This window comes from Rhinolophus ferrumequinum, chromosome 9 (genome assembly GCF_004115265.2).
Source record: "Rhinolophus ferrumequinum isolate MPI-CBG mRhiFer1 chromosome 9, mRhiFer1_v1.p, whole genome shotgun sequence".
Lineage (NCBI taxonomy): Eukaryota > Metazoa > Chordata > Mammalia > Chiroptera > Rhinolophidae > Rhinolophus > Rhinolophus ferrumequinum.
Genome location: NC_046292.1, coordinates 8008581 through 8022508, shown reverse-complemented (window position 1 = coordinate 8022508; position 13928 = coordinate 8008581). Strand labels below are relative to the sequence as shown.

The 13928-nt window shown below is 51.3% G+C and overlaps 1 protein-coding gene across 2 annotated transcripts in view; it reads right to left on the bottom strand.

The window, feature by feature from the left end:
- CLCN6 (chloride voltage-gated channel 6) overlaps positions 1-13928 on the bottom strand; it is a 32278-nt gene that overhangs the window by 5041 nt on the left and 13309 nt on the right. The window contains exons 7-22 of one of the 2 annotated variants that reach the window (XM_033115755.1): positions 13713-13839; positions 12971-13038; positions 11698-11756; positions 10760-10892; positions 10086-10199; positions 9625-9791; positions 8942-9068; positions 6428-6554; positions 5996-6149; positions 5726-5885; positions 5530-5636; positions 4322-4508; positions 3283-3440; positions 2938-3094; positions 933-1040; positions 687-812 (exon numbers count right to left, since the gene is read on the bottom strand). In XM_033115755.1, the coding sequence (XP_032971646.1) occupies positions 687-812; positions 933-1040; positions 2938-3094; positions 3283-3440; positions 4322-4508; positions 5530-5636; positions 5726-5885; positions 5996-6149; positions 6428-6554; positions 8942-9068; positions 9625-9791; positions 10086-10199; positions 10760-10892; positions 11698-11756; positions 12971-13038; positions 13713-13839 (2079 nt within the window). Of the gene's footprint in view, positions 1-686; positions 813-932; positions 1041-2937; positions 3095-3282; positions 3441-4321; positions 4509-5529; positions 5637-5725; positions 5886-5995; positions 6150-6427; positions 6555-8941; positions 9069-9624; positions 9792-10085; positions 10200-10759; positions 10893-11697; positions 11757-12970; positions 13039-13712; positions 13840-13928 lie in introns of those variants that run through there. The other variant, XR_004423956.1, reaches the window with a different exon arrangement.

The following is a 13928-nucleotide window of genomic DNA, read 5'->3' as shown; positions in this document are numbered from 1 at the left end:
TATAGATTAAGTGAAAAATTAGGGTATTAAACAGTATAAGTAGTGGTAACATTTTCATTGCAACTTGATATATAAAATCTCTATTTCGAGATGCACAAAAAAAAGATGCAGGCTATACCTTGGAAAATTAACATGACTACCTCTGTAGGATCTGGTCTGGTGTTTTGTTTGTTTATCTATGTTTTGTTTTTCTACAAACCATATTGCATAAGAAAAAAATGGAGTTCTAAAAAGAAAAACTGGAAAAGTCTCCATCTTTTAAAACTCCCCAAGTATTTTGCTGGAAGTTCTCTCATTTAATGTTACAAATGCCCATAATAGGTGGGGGACTGACCCTGACCAGCTGGCAGGTGGAGGGTGAAGAAGAGAGCGGGCCCTAAGTGGGCCGCTGGCGACATCTGCTGGCCATGCAGGGCACAGCGTATAAGAAACTCAAGAGGGACCGGTTTTGAAGCTACAGGAGGTTCCACCTGCCCACTCTGTCCCCTCTCTCTTACTGCTCCGGAGAGCTGCAGAGGTTTGAATCTGAGAAACCTCCCTGTGGGAATCTGATTGTGCTCTGGGCTGAGAAGCCCTGACTCACGCAACGCTGTGGCTACAGGTCCTTTCTAGAAGGTGGGGGATGGCCAACGGGCCGGCGCAGCTGCAGGCCCGCGGACTGGCCTTCCTGCACTGAACTGACTCACCTCTCCCACCGCATTCACCACCGGTAAGTGCCGGAGGCCCATCGTTCTGAACAGGTTGAAAACTTGGGAGACGTGGGTGTTAGGTGACACAGTGAAGGGAGAAGGGTTCATGTATGGGGTGACGTCCTGCAGAGGAAAGACAACACACGTTACCTGGGGCGGGTTTTGCCCTGAGCTGGAGGAGACGCAGACAGACGAGCGGCGGGCCTTTCCCGTGGCCCCGTCCCAATGGACAGCCCCTCTCACCACGATCATCCGCGGATTCAGCAGTGTCAGGTCCAGGTCGTGGATGTCAGGGTACCGTGGGTAATCCTCGGCCATCTCGGCGTAGGAAAGACGTGGCTGGCTGGCGCTCTGCAATCCCAACCGAGACACTGTGCTTGCACCGAGCACAGCAACGGGCAGGGTCACAAGGACAGCCCCTCCCTCTTTCTGCCTGTGTCCGCTCAGCTGAGTGAGGCGGCGCAGACCAGGGCCAAAACGAGCGCTCTGGAGTGACACGTAGTGATCCAAAGCCAGTTCCTAGCTGCGTCACCCGGGCAAATCTCCTAACCTCTCCAAACCAGCCTTTCTTCATCTGTAAAGCGGGCATGGGTTATTCTGAAGTTTAAACGAGCAAAGTGCTAACAAATAGAGGCTGTGTGGGTTGACTGTGTCCCCCCGAAAAGAAATGTCCAATTCTTAACCCCTGGTACCTGTGAATGCGGCCTTATTGGAAATAGGGTCATAAGGTCTTAAGATGAGGTCATACAGGATTAGGGAGGGCCCTAAATCCAATGACTGGTATCCTTAGAAAAAGAGGGACACACACAGGGACAGGCCATGTGACAAGGAGGCAGAGGTCGTGTCTACAGTAGGAACACCAAGGATGCCTGGCAACCACTACAGACTAAGAAGGAAGGAAAAAAGCGGCCTCCCCTGGAGCCCCCAGAGACAGCACAGCCCTGCGGACACTGGGTTTTGTACCCTGGTCTTGGGAACTATGAAAGAATACATTTCTATTGCTTGAAGCCGCCCGGTTTGTGGCAGCTACATACAGCAGTCATAGGAAACGCACACTGTAGCTTGTTACTGTGCCTCCATTCTGCGTTTCCTGGATTTTCCGTCAGCTCTCACTGCTGCCGACTGTCACTGGGCACCTGGGCCACTGCCACACTGACCACAGTGACCGCATGTGCTGGTCACTTCTCTACCCCATCTCCCTCCCCTTGACTCCGCTCTGTACACGGCTTTTTCCGTCACCACCCAACTCTCAGAGCTGTATCAGGCCAGCTCTGGCTGCTTTCTGCGTGCCGGCGAGGCTCTGTAACCTGGCCCATTTCACTCTCCTCGTCTCCTGCTCCACACGTCTCCTCTGCCCCACTGCCATGCAGGCTGGTCCTCCCCACAGACCATACCCTTAAGACCCGGCCATTCCACAGTGGCCCTTTCTGTCCTGCCCCATGTTAGCTGCTCTTCCATAGGCCAGCTGAACCACGAGTGACCTCAGGCTGGCCTCCCAGGGGCCAGATCCAAACCAGGAGAGTCAGTTTGAAAAAGCTAGGTCTCAGAGCAACTTGTTTTCCAGTCCCCTTTTCCAGGCTCCATCTAGAGCAGGGGTGTCCCAACTGTGGCCCATGATCCATTGTTAATTGGCCCGCAGCAAATTCCAAAAATATATTTAGTTTATTTAAATAAACCAGGTGAGGCAATACGTACTTCACCTCGAGTGAGTGGCCCGGCTGTATTTTACCGCATATGGCCCTTGGTGAAAAAATGCTGAAAAAAGATTGGACACCCCTGGTCTAGAGGGAAGAAGTGTGTGAGGGTGAGCAGGTCTCAGATCACCGTAGGACCACTTTGAAGAACACACCCCGCCCACCCCTGCTTCTCTCTACAAAAACCAAGTGAAAGAGAAAGAAGAAACTGCAGGGAAATTCATGGGAAGAATGGAATTTTTTTTGATAACAAATATAAGAAAGTTCATTCATACCAGAAACTGAAAAGCAGAAACCATGTTAAAAGCCTGCAGGCCGGCAGAATGTCGCCTGACAACTGGTGCAGTGACCAAGTGGAGAGCGACTGGGGGAAACTCCCCCCGCCCCACTGCTTAATGTCACCCAGAGACATGCTGACTGCAACGCAGGGAACTGGGGGCGACGCGTTGGCCACGGACTCCCGGGGGGCACCTGTCCTCCCTGAAGTACAGGGCTGTGTGCCGACCACCCTCGTGCCTTCCAAAATCCTGGTTCGGACAAGAAGAGAGACGTACCGACTGACTTTCAGAATAACAAACTCCTCGGACGAGCAGGGTGACCAGTTGAGAGCGAAGGATCAGGCCGTGGAAGGTCAGAGGGCGGAAGCGTTCCTCCATGGTCCAGTCTTCACTTGGGGACTGGTCAGGGTATAGGTTGGGGTAGGGAGTGTATCTGTTACGTAAAAACCAGACGCTGCCTAGTATACCCTCAGCAGGATTGCTTCTCTTCCACATCCTCAACCCACTCCCCCAGTTCCCCCAAAACTCAGGAGCTAGCTGCCACCGCCCGAGCAAAGGGCTGACCCTTCCTGACCCTGCAGGCTGGAGGCGCCTGCTGGCGGGGGGGAGCTCTGCTCTCACCTCCGCTCGAGCATCTGCTGCAGGAGGTCCTCCTTCTCGGCTGGCTCCTCGGAGGTTACATGCTCGTCACACATATTCCGCAGCTCACTTGACGGGTAGGACTTCATGGACTGGCTGCGTCTGCGCTGCTCGCCGGCTCGCGTGAGGATGCTGGATTTCTGTGGATGGTGACGGGACAAAGGCAGGTGTCTACTCGGGAGCCCGTGGCCTGCTGCACGTGGGCACGCCAGCACAGCATCTACTTGGCTTGAGGATTTGGGTGACGGTAAGGGTCAAAAGCACAAGCCGACAAAGGAACTGCGAGAAATCTTCGCAGTGGCTCAGGGGCTGTGAGTCACAGGCTCTTGGAGCCACAGGGCTCGTCGCAGACCCAAGGTGTCTGCCAGCCCATCGTCATCTCTACTCCTTTGATTTGGGACCAGCGCCTCAATTCTCCAGTGGGGAGCAAGCCCTCTGCCATGTCATGTCTTGGTGGGACTGTCAACCTCTGTGCTCCCCAGCCCCCAAAGCCAAGGGGTGGGGACACGACCCAAGTCAGGCAATGGGACTCTCTCGCTGCCTGGATTTTAAATTGAGAGCAACCTAAGGACAGAAGAGCTGACGCCGAGGCCTCCTGGGGCCCTAATGGGTGTCCTTTGGCCACGCACGCCTGAGCACACAGTTTCAGGTTCTTTCGCTTTCTGGTCAGTCCTGTCAATTACTTTCTGGCCCCTTTAAGTAGGCCAGAGTGCATTTCTGTTGTTGGAAACTCCAGAACCCTTCCTGTTACACGTTGCATACTGTCAATAATGAATCATGAGGACGACTGATTAAAAAACAAAACAATTCTGTTCATGTGCTGACCGGGAAAACGGACCCAGGTCCTGTCCCGAGGGCCTGACACAGTCCACACTCGCCGTCACATGGAATGAAGAGTGCTGCTTTTCCCTAAGAGTACCCAGGGCCACCCGTCTGCGGGGTGTGGTTAGCAGGAGCTCGGTGAGCATCAAGGAGCCACCTGCCGGCGCTCACCCGTTTCCTCTCGGGCTGTTTCCTTTACCTTGAACTTGATGTTGTTACTGATGAGTTGGTTGCCCTTCATGAACTCCTTCTCATTGCCTCGGTTCTCGGTCACCACCGGGAAGGCGTGGTGGACCGTGGTGCGCAGGATGCTGACCAGAGACTGGATGCGGGTGTGCGGGTACACGTAGGTCAGGTTGGGCTCCATGACGTCACTGGCTCTCAGCCTGGGAGGGAGGGAAGCCATCCAGCGCGTGACAGAGCCCACAGCACTCGAGGGAGCTTCACTGGCTCTCCCTCCGGCACCGCCCGGACCACCTGCCGGGCCTCTTCTGAACTTCTCTAGCATTTCCTTCCACACAGGCGTTCCTTCACACTTCCATCCCCTTTGCAGCTGTCAAACCCGTGGGCCTCTATTCATCCCTCCCTAAATATGAAAACCCCTGCGCCTTGAGCCCATCCACTTGCCCAGGGGATCGGTCATCCCCTCCCTAGTGCTCTAGGGTACATTACCCATTGAGTTGCGAATTACGACTAGAATAAAAAATAAAAAACAAAAGGTTTGGGTGCCCTTTAGAGCAGGGATGGCACCTGCAGTCCACAGGACAAATCCCCTGGCTGGCTCATTTACATATTGCCTGTGGCTGCTTCTGCATGACAAAGGCAGAGCTGGAGAGTTGTGACAGAGACCTCAGGTCTGCAAAACTGAAAATATTTCCTCCCTGCCCCTCTACAGAAGTTTGCTGACTGCTACAGTAGACCATAAGGGCCATGTGTGACACCCAGACACAGGCGGCCCAAACTATTTGTGGGCTGATGGATAATTTGGTGATTATGCCCAGAAGAACCACTGCTGATTGTATGCCATTCCCTTAGGCACACGTGATGCAATCTAGTTCTCACAGGGCTCAGGAGACCCTGACACATTCAATCCTAACACAGACTTTATGCAGAGGCCTCCCTTCTATTTAACCAGAATGCCACAGGAGCCAAACAAAACCATGGAGTGGCTGAGCCCACCTCTGACCCCACCCTGCTCCTTTGTCCCCAGACCCACCCTAGCTCCCAGACATACTGTAACTGTTCAAAGTTCCCAAACACAAGCCTGCCATCTTAAGGACCTTCCCGTTATTTACTGTTTCACTTAATTCCCACCCAAGAATTTAAATCACCATTTCCTACCCTAATACATTCTTTGGGCCCTAGAGTTTATAAATTCTGAGATATGCAGAGAAATCATGGCCTCACTTGTCCATCTCCACTTCTGTCTCCCATTCCAGAAGCGGCACTCCTCGCAGGCCCACGTGGATGTCGTAAATTCCCTTATTGAAAAAGTCCCCTGTCCATTTGGCCACCTGAAACAGAAAGCCAAGACGTGGAAAGAGGCTGAGGTGGGGTGAACTTGGCCCTGAACCTGGAAGATGCCTAGAAGGGGAGAGCTCACCATCAGAGTGACCATGATGGGAAGCCCGTAAGTGATCTCATTGGTAGATTCAATCAGGATGACCGTGAGACTGATGGTCATTCGGACGACCCCACCCAAGAAAGCCGCGGCACCAATCAGGGCAAAGGTCCCTGAATAGATATGGCCCAATCCAATGTAGCTGGTGAAGAAAGAAACCGAAAACGTGGCTTAGAATCATACTGGGGCTATGGTTCAAACACTCAGGCATGTGTACACACGTGCATGCTTAGACACACACACACACGTTACCTTTTGAGGACATTGGCAACTAAACGTCCAAAAGCAGCTCCACACAGCAGAGAAGGCACAAAAAGGCCGCTTGGAACAGAAATGCCGTAAGTCCAACACGCAAGCAGGAAATAGAGGATGAAGAACAAGGCCAAAGTGATAGGGCTGAAGGTACCTGCAAGGCAAGGACGGCCAAGAGCCCCATTACCAGACGCCTGCCTCGGCTCCTCCCAGATCCTTCTGTACCCCAACCAGTTCACCTCCAACACTGAGGCAGAAACTCTAGTCTTGTCTGGATTGGCACTACAGAGGGAAAGTCCTGTGCTTGCTCAGAACGAAGGGCAAGCCTGGCTGTGTTTGAGGGCTAATGGGGGGGGTCAGAGGAATAATAACCATTTGTTCTCCGCAGACAAAACCGAGCACCTGGGAGTGGGTAGGTGCACAGACACTCACCATCCTGGTGGAAGAGTTGAAGGATGGCAGACTCCTGGGGATTGAAGAAGAGTGTGGCCATGTCATTGTAGGTCTCATTGGGACAAAAAAAGGTCTTGATACTTGAATTCACGTCTTCTGATGTGACCTAAGAAACACGAATCCAAGTCAGTACAACGTCGGTCAGTACACCTGACCGTGGCACGTGAGCCCTCAAGTGGGAGGTCCCCAGCTAGGTCACCAGTCTGACTTGCCAGCTTTTCCCAGGAAGTCAACAGGCAGCAAAAAAATAGATCTATGCCCAAGAGTAAGTAGCCAACTGATATTGTGGTCCTTGCATTTTGTGAATTAATGAGTCAGAATGAGGGCCCTTGTTCATTCACATTCATAGTGAAAATGTCGCTACAGTTATGATTCACCACGGATTTGACCCTGCCTCCTCTCCTAGTGCTAATTTTGTAAGTGATACGGCTGGAAGCCTGGCCCCAGAACCCCACGGACTGGGAGAAGATGAGGCAGGTGACAGACAAGTGGCTGGGAGCTGACAGGTTTGTGGAGGAGCTTCCAAGGTACTGCTTGACTTAATGCCCCAACTTTGGTTCCAAATGGAAAACATCTCCACTCTGCAGAAGCCTGATGCAGACACCGTGCTCCTGGCTGCCCCTCCCCGAGCTCCACCTGGCTGAACAAAATCCCAACTGGAAAAAGAGAATTTCTCCACATTTCAGACGTCTCATTCTCTCCATCTTTTGTGTGGGAAGATGCGATCCTGGTACTGCCTGACTCGTCAGAGGACAAGGGTATCTGGACTACGACAGTTCCTGCTTTCGAGCTGATGGTGTACGACAGTGTGAGGGTGTACTTCTCACCTATCACTGGGCATACAAATAGAGTGTTATTACAAAGCTCATTAAGAACATGGATTTTTCTTGGATTCAATTCTACTGATGCTGTAGAGGTGCCCTGGTGTGGGACACTGTAACAATACCAGGTGGGTGATGGGTTTGTATAATCCTTGTACCAGGTGAACCTGGCTGGGCAATACAGATGGATGAGGGCTGCCATAGGAAACAGGACAGCGCCCCCTATTGGTGGAACCTCACAGAGGAGAAACGTATCTGCATACATTTCACACAACAGTGTCCTGTGCACAAGCTGAGAGTATAAGGCCATAACCAACACATGCAGCGTTTCCCAAACTAGTCTGGAGGCACAGGAGGCCTGAAGGCTCCCTGGAAAGAATTCTGTGGTCAATGCATTGAGAAGCATCAGAACGCTTGTTGGAAATCAGAGTATCCTCTAAAAGCAGAGCAGAAGCTCCATGATCAGAGGGATTTGACACTCTCCAGTGACCCTGGGGAAGGTATTTCATTTTGTGACGCTTCAGCTTCCTAATAAATAAAATGGGAATAATACCTACTTCATGCTAGAAATTATTTGGTCGAGATTTCACTTTGCCTGCATTTTCTTATCTGTAAAATGGGGATAATACCACTAACCAACATGGTTGTGGTAAGGACTAAGTGAGATGACGTATGTAAAGTGCCCAGTGGACCACCTGGCAGAAAATAAACATTCCAAACACTCAGAGCTCTTATTGGAATTTTAAGAGTCCTAGGAAATCTTGCATTAAAGAAACTTATTTAATTCTGCTTAACCCATTTGACTGCAGAATCCTTTTCCATTTGTTTTGGAATCATATAAATCAATATTCCTTAGAACACATTTTGGAAAATCCTGGTCTGGTAATGACATGGCCTTGGGTATAACTAGTAACAGGGTCAGCAATTTTTTTCCTGTAAAGGGCCAGATAGTAAATATTTCAGACTTCGCAGGCCACATATAGTCTCTATCGCATATTCTTTTTCTTCTTTTTCAAATCTTTAAAAACATAAAAACCATTCTTAGCTTGGGGGCTACCCAAAAACAAGCAGTTGCCAAGGGCCAGATTTGGTCCGTGGGCTGTAGTTTGCGGACCCTGATCTGATACATTCTAGCTGTTCACAGACTGGTCCTGGGGACACTGAAGAAGCAACCATCAAAGAGAAAGTCCTCAAAGGGGCGTGGAGTGACTCGAGGGGCTACTCAGGGGCACCAAAAAGACAGGTGCTTAGAGAGCACTCCTGAGGCTCCACCCTCGAGGCCAGAACCACACAGTGCTGACCACAGTCTAACTCTCAGATCCACCAGGTTGGACCCAAAAAGCCCAGGGTAGAGTAAGCTGGTGCCACCTTTCAGGTATGGAGAGCTAGAAGTGTAAACTGAAGCTTGGAGAAGAAGCAAATGGTCCATTTCCCCAACTTCTGTTTCCAATTAGTTTTGGCTCAGCACAGAGAGAGAGAGAGAAAGAGAGAGAGAATCCCTCTTGACGATAACCAGGATTGTTCACAGAAGTGAAAAAGACAGAGGGTACACATCCTCTCTTAGGTCAAAAGGATAGTACACATCCATTAGTTTGAAACAGAGACACATCATACATTTCTGGATTCTTCTTCTTGTGGGTGTAGGACAAAGGCAGCAGGTACACTGGGTTACCTGGAGCAGGAACGAGTCATTACCGATTTGACTCGAAGGTGACATCTGGCGGCATTCTCCTAACACCATCGAGGCCACAAACACCACCACGGTGGTTACCAGAGATACCAACAGGCTCTCGAAGACTCTAGGAGGCAAAGCACAGCTGTTACTAGGCGATCAAAAGACACCCGGTCTTGGGAACTCAGAATCACACCCCACCTACCCCCAGCCCTCATCTCCCCAAATAGCATGCACAGTAGCCCCTCGTCAGTCAACACATGCAGAATCTGCCAGCGATTTGCTGCGTTCCAGCAATTTCTGTGCAAAAAGTGGATAGCCAGGGACGTGGGCTGCTGCATCTACATCATCTCTGTCTGAGGAACAAAATGGCCTTTCATTTTAGGTCCCGGGGGCGAGAGTCTCACTGACCCTTCTGACTTTGTCACGTGTCCCAGTGGCAAGTCAGGAGAGGTGAGGTGTCAACCAGCAACTCTGATAAAAATTAAGCTCAGGGTCAGCCTCTCGGCCTGGCTGACAAGTACAGGATATTTATGAGCCTGGCTACATTCTCAGACTTAGACGGAAAGTCAAAGCCGGTGTGGCAAGCAGGGTATGTTCCCGTGGTCGCCTCCCGTGGGGGAGACGGCCCACACAAAGCGCAGGCAGCCACGGCAGGCTGAGGGAGGCGACTGCACAGGTACCTGACGAGCTTAGGTTTCGGGTGCACGTTTCGCATACGGTACTTTGCAAGCCTCTTGTTCAGACAGTTGAATGTGGCTCCCAGGAGGCCCCCAATGACCCCCATCACGACGAAGAAACCCAAATCCATAGCTGTCCAGAGATGACATTTTTTATCAGAGTCAGAGCACTGAGAGAAGGGGCAAAGGGAAGGAGAGAGAAAAACCACAGTACCCATGAGAACGGGAAGGTACAGAAGTGGAGCAGACAGATGCAAGGGGCAAGGCTGTCTTCTCTCTACAAGAGCCGACGGCAGGGCTGGAACCCTGCCTGCACCGAGCAGGGGCCATGCACAGGAGCTCAAAGGGGCAGACGCCCCACTGGAAGCTGTACCTACCCTTCTGATCACTTGTCTCTGGTACTTTACTTAAGAGCAATTGTCATGGGTCAACTAAGAAATTCTGGGGGGAAGGACAAAACGTACCTTAAACTCGCCGAAATTCAGCAATCCAGGGAGCTGGAAGGAGCCCCAACTTCCAAACTGAATCCCAGAACGAAAGAAGTTGAGGGTGAAGGTGGCAGACATGGAACAAAAGAGCTAGGGGACAGGTGACAAAATCAAGGACATTCAATAGTGACAAGTCCTCCTTTCTTCCTGACACTTCCTCATAGAACCTACTGCTCCACAGGGAAAACTGCCAACTCCAGGACTGCTATGGGGTCCCGGCAACCACTGCACTGCATACAACCCCAGTGTGAAGTTCCCCTTCCAGCAGCCTGTTTTGAGAGCCTATTCACTTACAGCCAGTTATGGACCAGTAAACACAGGAGGAAGAACACGCTACTCTGAGGGAGGAGATGGGGGTTCAAGCCCCGGCTGCCGCTGCCTGCCTGACGACCACAGCCCTTTCCGTGTCTGCATGTCAGACGGTTCATCCACAGAGGATAAGGGAAGTCTAATGTGGGCATGGGGAGGGCAGGAATACGGAAGTCCATAGTTCGGCAGTTAGAGGTGTCTAGAGCTAAGGAATTGCCAACATAATCAACCATCCCGGTCTCATCAAAAGTACAGGCCAATGTATCAAGTAGGATATACCCAGTTCAAATCTGGGATGTGGTTAAGCTTAGGAGAAGGTTAGCACCGAAGGTCCTCCTCACCACTTTCCACGTGAGCCCTTGATTCCAGAAGGACGAGCCTTCCTCCAGACTGAACAAGGTCCCCCCAATGGGAGCCCCAAAAGCTGCAGCAACGCCGGCAGCCGCCCCTGCTGATACAAAGTCCCGCTTGTCTCTGAGGAGAGAAGACAGTTCATCTCAGATGGTTCACCCGAGAAAGAGCCCCTGGGCCACAGAAGGCAGTTTTTCACTTCCCTTACCCTCCAACGTTTTATCTTGGGACCCATGAAGTCGGGGCTTATGAGGGCAGGTATCTGGTGAGGCCGACTTGGCAGCAAATACGGTTCACCTGAGAGCCAGACACCCTCGCCAGCTTGAGCCCCTCCAGGTGGAGGGCCCCCTGATGTCAGTCTACTCTGAACATGGAATCGCAGCCCCAGCTCAGTCACTGCTGAGTCATTCTCACCAGATCTTCCCTCCACAAAGCCACGGCATCAGTGAAAATGTCAAACTGCAGGTTACATCTTACAGTAGCAGGTAACAATGACTTGCAGGGACTACCAAGATGAGAAGGCGGATAGCTCTGACAGTGCGCCAGGACAGTTTAACACGCACAGATACCACCGGGTGGGAGTACCGAGGAGAACACCTTCTAACCCAGAAATGGGGCAGAGCAAGTACATCGCTTTGGCATATGATATACATTTTTGATGAAATGCCTGTGTTTTTAATCTCCACGGCCTGAGATGCTTCCAGGACTTGTGACATGACAGAAGAGAAGCCATGATGCCAGCCTGGCCCTTGTGCTTCTTATTTTCAGAAGAATAACTCAAAGTCCACTTTCTTTCTGACACCGGGTCACGAGCAGCCTGCCCAGGAGGGCAGAGACCCTAAACCAGCTAGAGCGAGTATTGGGTCTGAGGGGCAGTACGCGAACAGGTGGTTTTTCAAAAACAACCCAATGCCTAACCTTTCCATACCTGTCACTTCGGAAGTAGGGGAAGTTAATCTGGATTTTCCGTAAGGAGATGCTCTGAAACTAAAACAAGAGAAAACGATGTCAGAAGGGGGCCCACAGGGACCAAAGCTGCAGGAACCCACAGCAGTGGGCAGCCCCCTTTGCTTGAGTATACCTAGACAGATGTGCTACAGGAAAGAAAAGTCCAGAACAGCCTCCCAGAAAAAAAGAAGTTACCTTGGGGAGGAACTTCCTTTCCTGCCCCCAAATCTGGAACCTTCGAAAATTGCATTTTGTTCATAGTCAACAAGTCAGAAAGAAAAAGGGGGAGGAAACAGCTGAGCAAATTGTTGGGAGCCACGAAAAGCGGCTACAGAAGATAAAGTCACTCCTGCTCCGGGGATGGCGGTAAGGAAGCGGCCCCACGTGCCATCTTTCAGTCTGTCCAACAAATGCTCCCGTTACCGCCCAGCCCCAGCTCGGGCTCCTTCCACCTCTCAGCTCACTTCTAGGAGGCCAGGTGCTTAACATGAAGGAGAAGAGGCAGCGGCAAGAGAGAGATCAAAACATGGGCTCTGGACCAGAGCCGTCTCTCCTTTGCTTCGACCAGTATGACAGTCACTGTGTCCCCTGAGGATGGGAGTGGTACACGTCCACAAGTGATAGATCACGAGGAACTGAGACTTCTCAAACCTGCAGCCCGGAACCTGAACTAGTCCAGAAGGATGGGCGCTTTGGAGTCCTGAGCTAGCTCCTCACCCTCTCTGAGGCTGTTTCCTATTCTGAGAATGACGAGGACAACTGACCCCTTGAGGTGGCGTTACAGAAAACAGGAGTCGGTACACGGAGTGTGGCCCAGACAGCACCGAGCTGTTATTATTCCCGTGCGACTTCAGACCTGTGCCCAGAACCACCTCAGTTGTGCTTCCAGCCCCTTGGGATTAGGCAGCACAGAGCGGACCCACTCGGCCACCTTAGGTAACGGTGCTGGGCGATGGTCATGGGAGCACCAGGTGACTTTCATTTGAACAGACCTTTTCCATGTTCCCATTTCTGCTCCTAGGACTCAGCCGGGCTTTGTTAAAAACCTCACGGTACCAGTTACTGGCTCCCCCGGGAGACGAGCCACATAGTTTTCATATCAACTCAACTGACATCAGATTCCAAAGCCACGTGAGGGTGCTCCCAATGGACTTTTGCCAACTGAATCGCAGACATGACCCTAGGACATGCCTCTGCCCGGGAAACCACAGAAGGGATGCACCTTCCCAAGCCACCTATCCATCAACCCTTACCTGAGGGAGGCCAGCGCCCACCACTGCTCCGCTGTGGATCATGGGCCCTTCCTTCCCCACAAAGAGCCCTGGGAACAGGTGGAGAAGGGGACGTCATCAGTCAGCACAGAACAATCTCTAGGTCAGGAGACCTCTGCTACGTAAACCGTTAATCCTCTTGACAACTAAAAATCGGAGACGATCATGTGCCTTTATAAGAGAGAGAGTCAAATTCCCATCAAATAAGAGGAAATACTTTTTAAACTCTAAATTGGGCACCAACAAACTACAGCTCACGGGCCAAGACAGGCTCGCCGCCTCTTTGGACAGTGAGACAGCTGAGAATGGCTTCTGTATTCTTACGTGGATACATTTTAAATGGTTATGTACGTTTAAGCACCTATAAAATATCTTCCATTTTGCTTCTTGACCCACAAAGCCTAAAATACTCACTGTCTGGCTGTTGACACAAAAATCTCGCCAACTTTGCTAAAAGCTAACACCATAAACCAACTAGCTGGTCGTTCTATTTCAAAGCTGGTCACCATTCAAAACAATGGTGAGTTTGTCAGAGGTCTCTGAATGGTAACTTACTCTGACGGTGTCTGCATTTAAAAGAAAAACAAACCCATCAACAAAAAGTGCAGCGATCTGTTTGAGGGCGGGCCCTCCAAGCCCACCCGACTTCATTTACACATTTAAGGCTTCTCCTCGTCTGGTCCCTGGAACACCTGAAAGTCAGAGTCTGCAAGGCCCTCCTTACCTCCGGCCACACTGAACAGCACTCCGAACGCTTTGCAGAGCAGGGTCCGAAGACGGACGATTCCGGGGATCTTCACGCCATTCAGATAGCATTTGATCTCAGGTATTCCAGAACCTGCAGCCACTGGCTGGCGGAGAAAATGGGCACACTGTACGCTCAGATCTGTTGGCTCTATGGCCTACCCTCAACAAGCTCCCTGCAGAGGGCGAACTGACG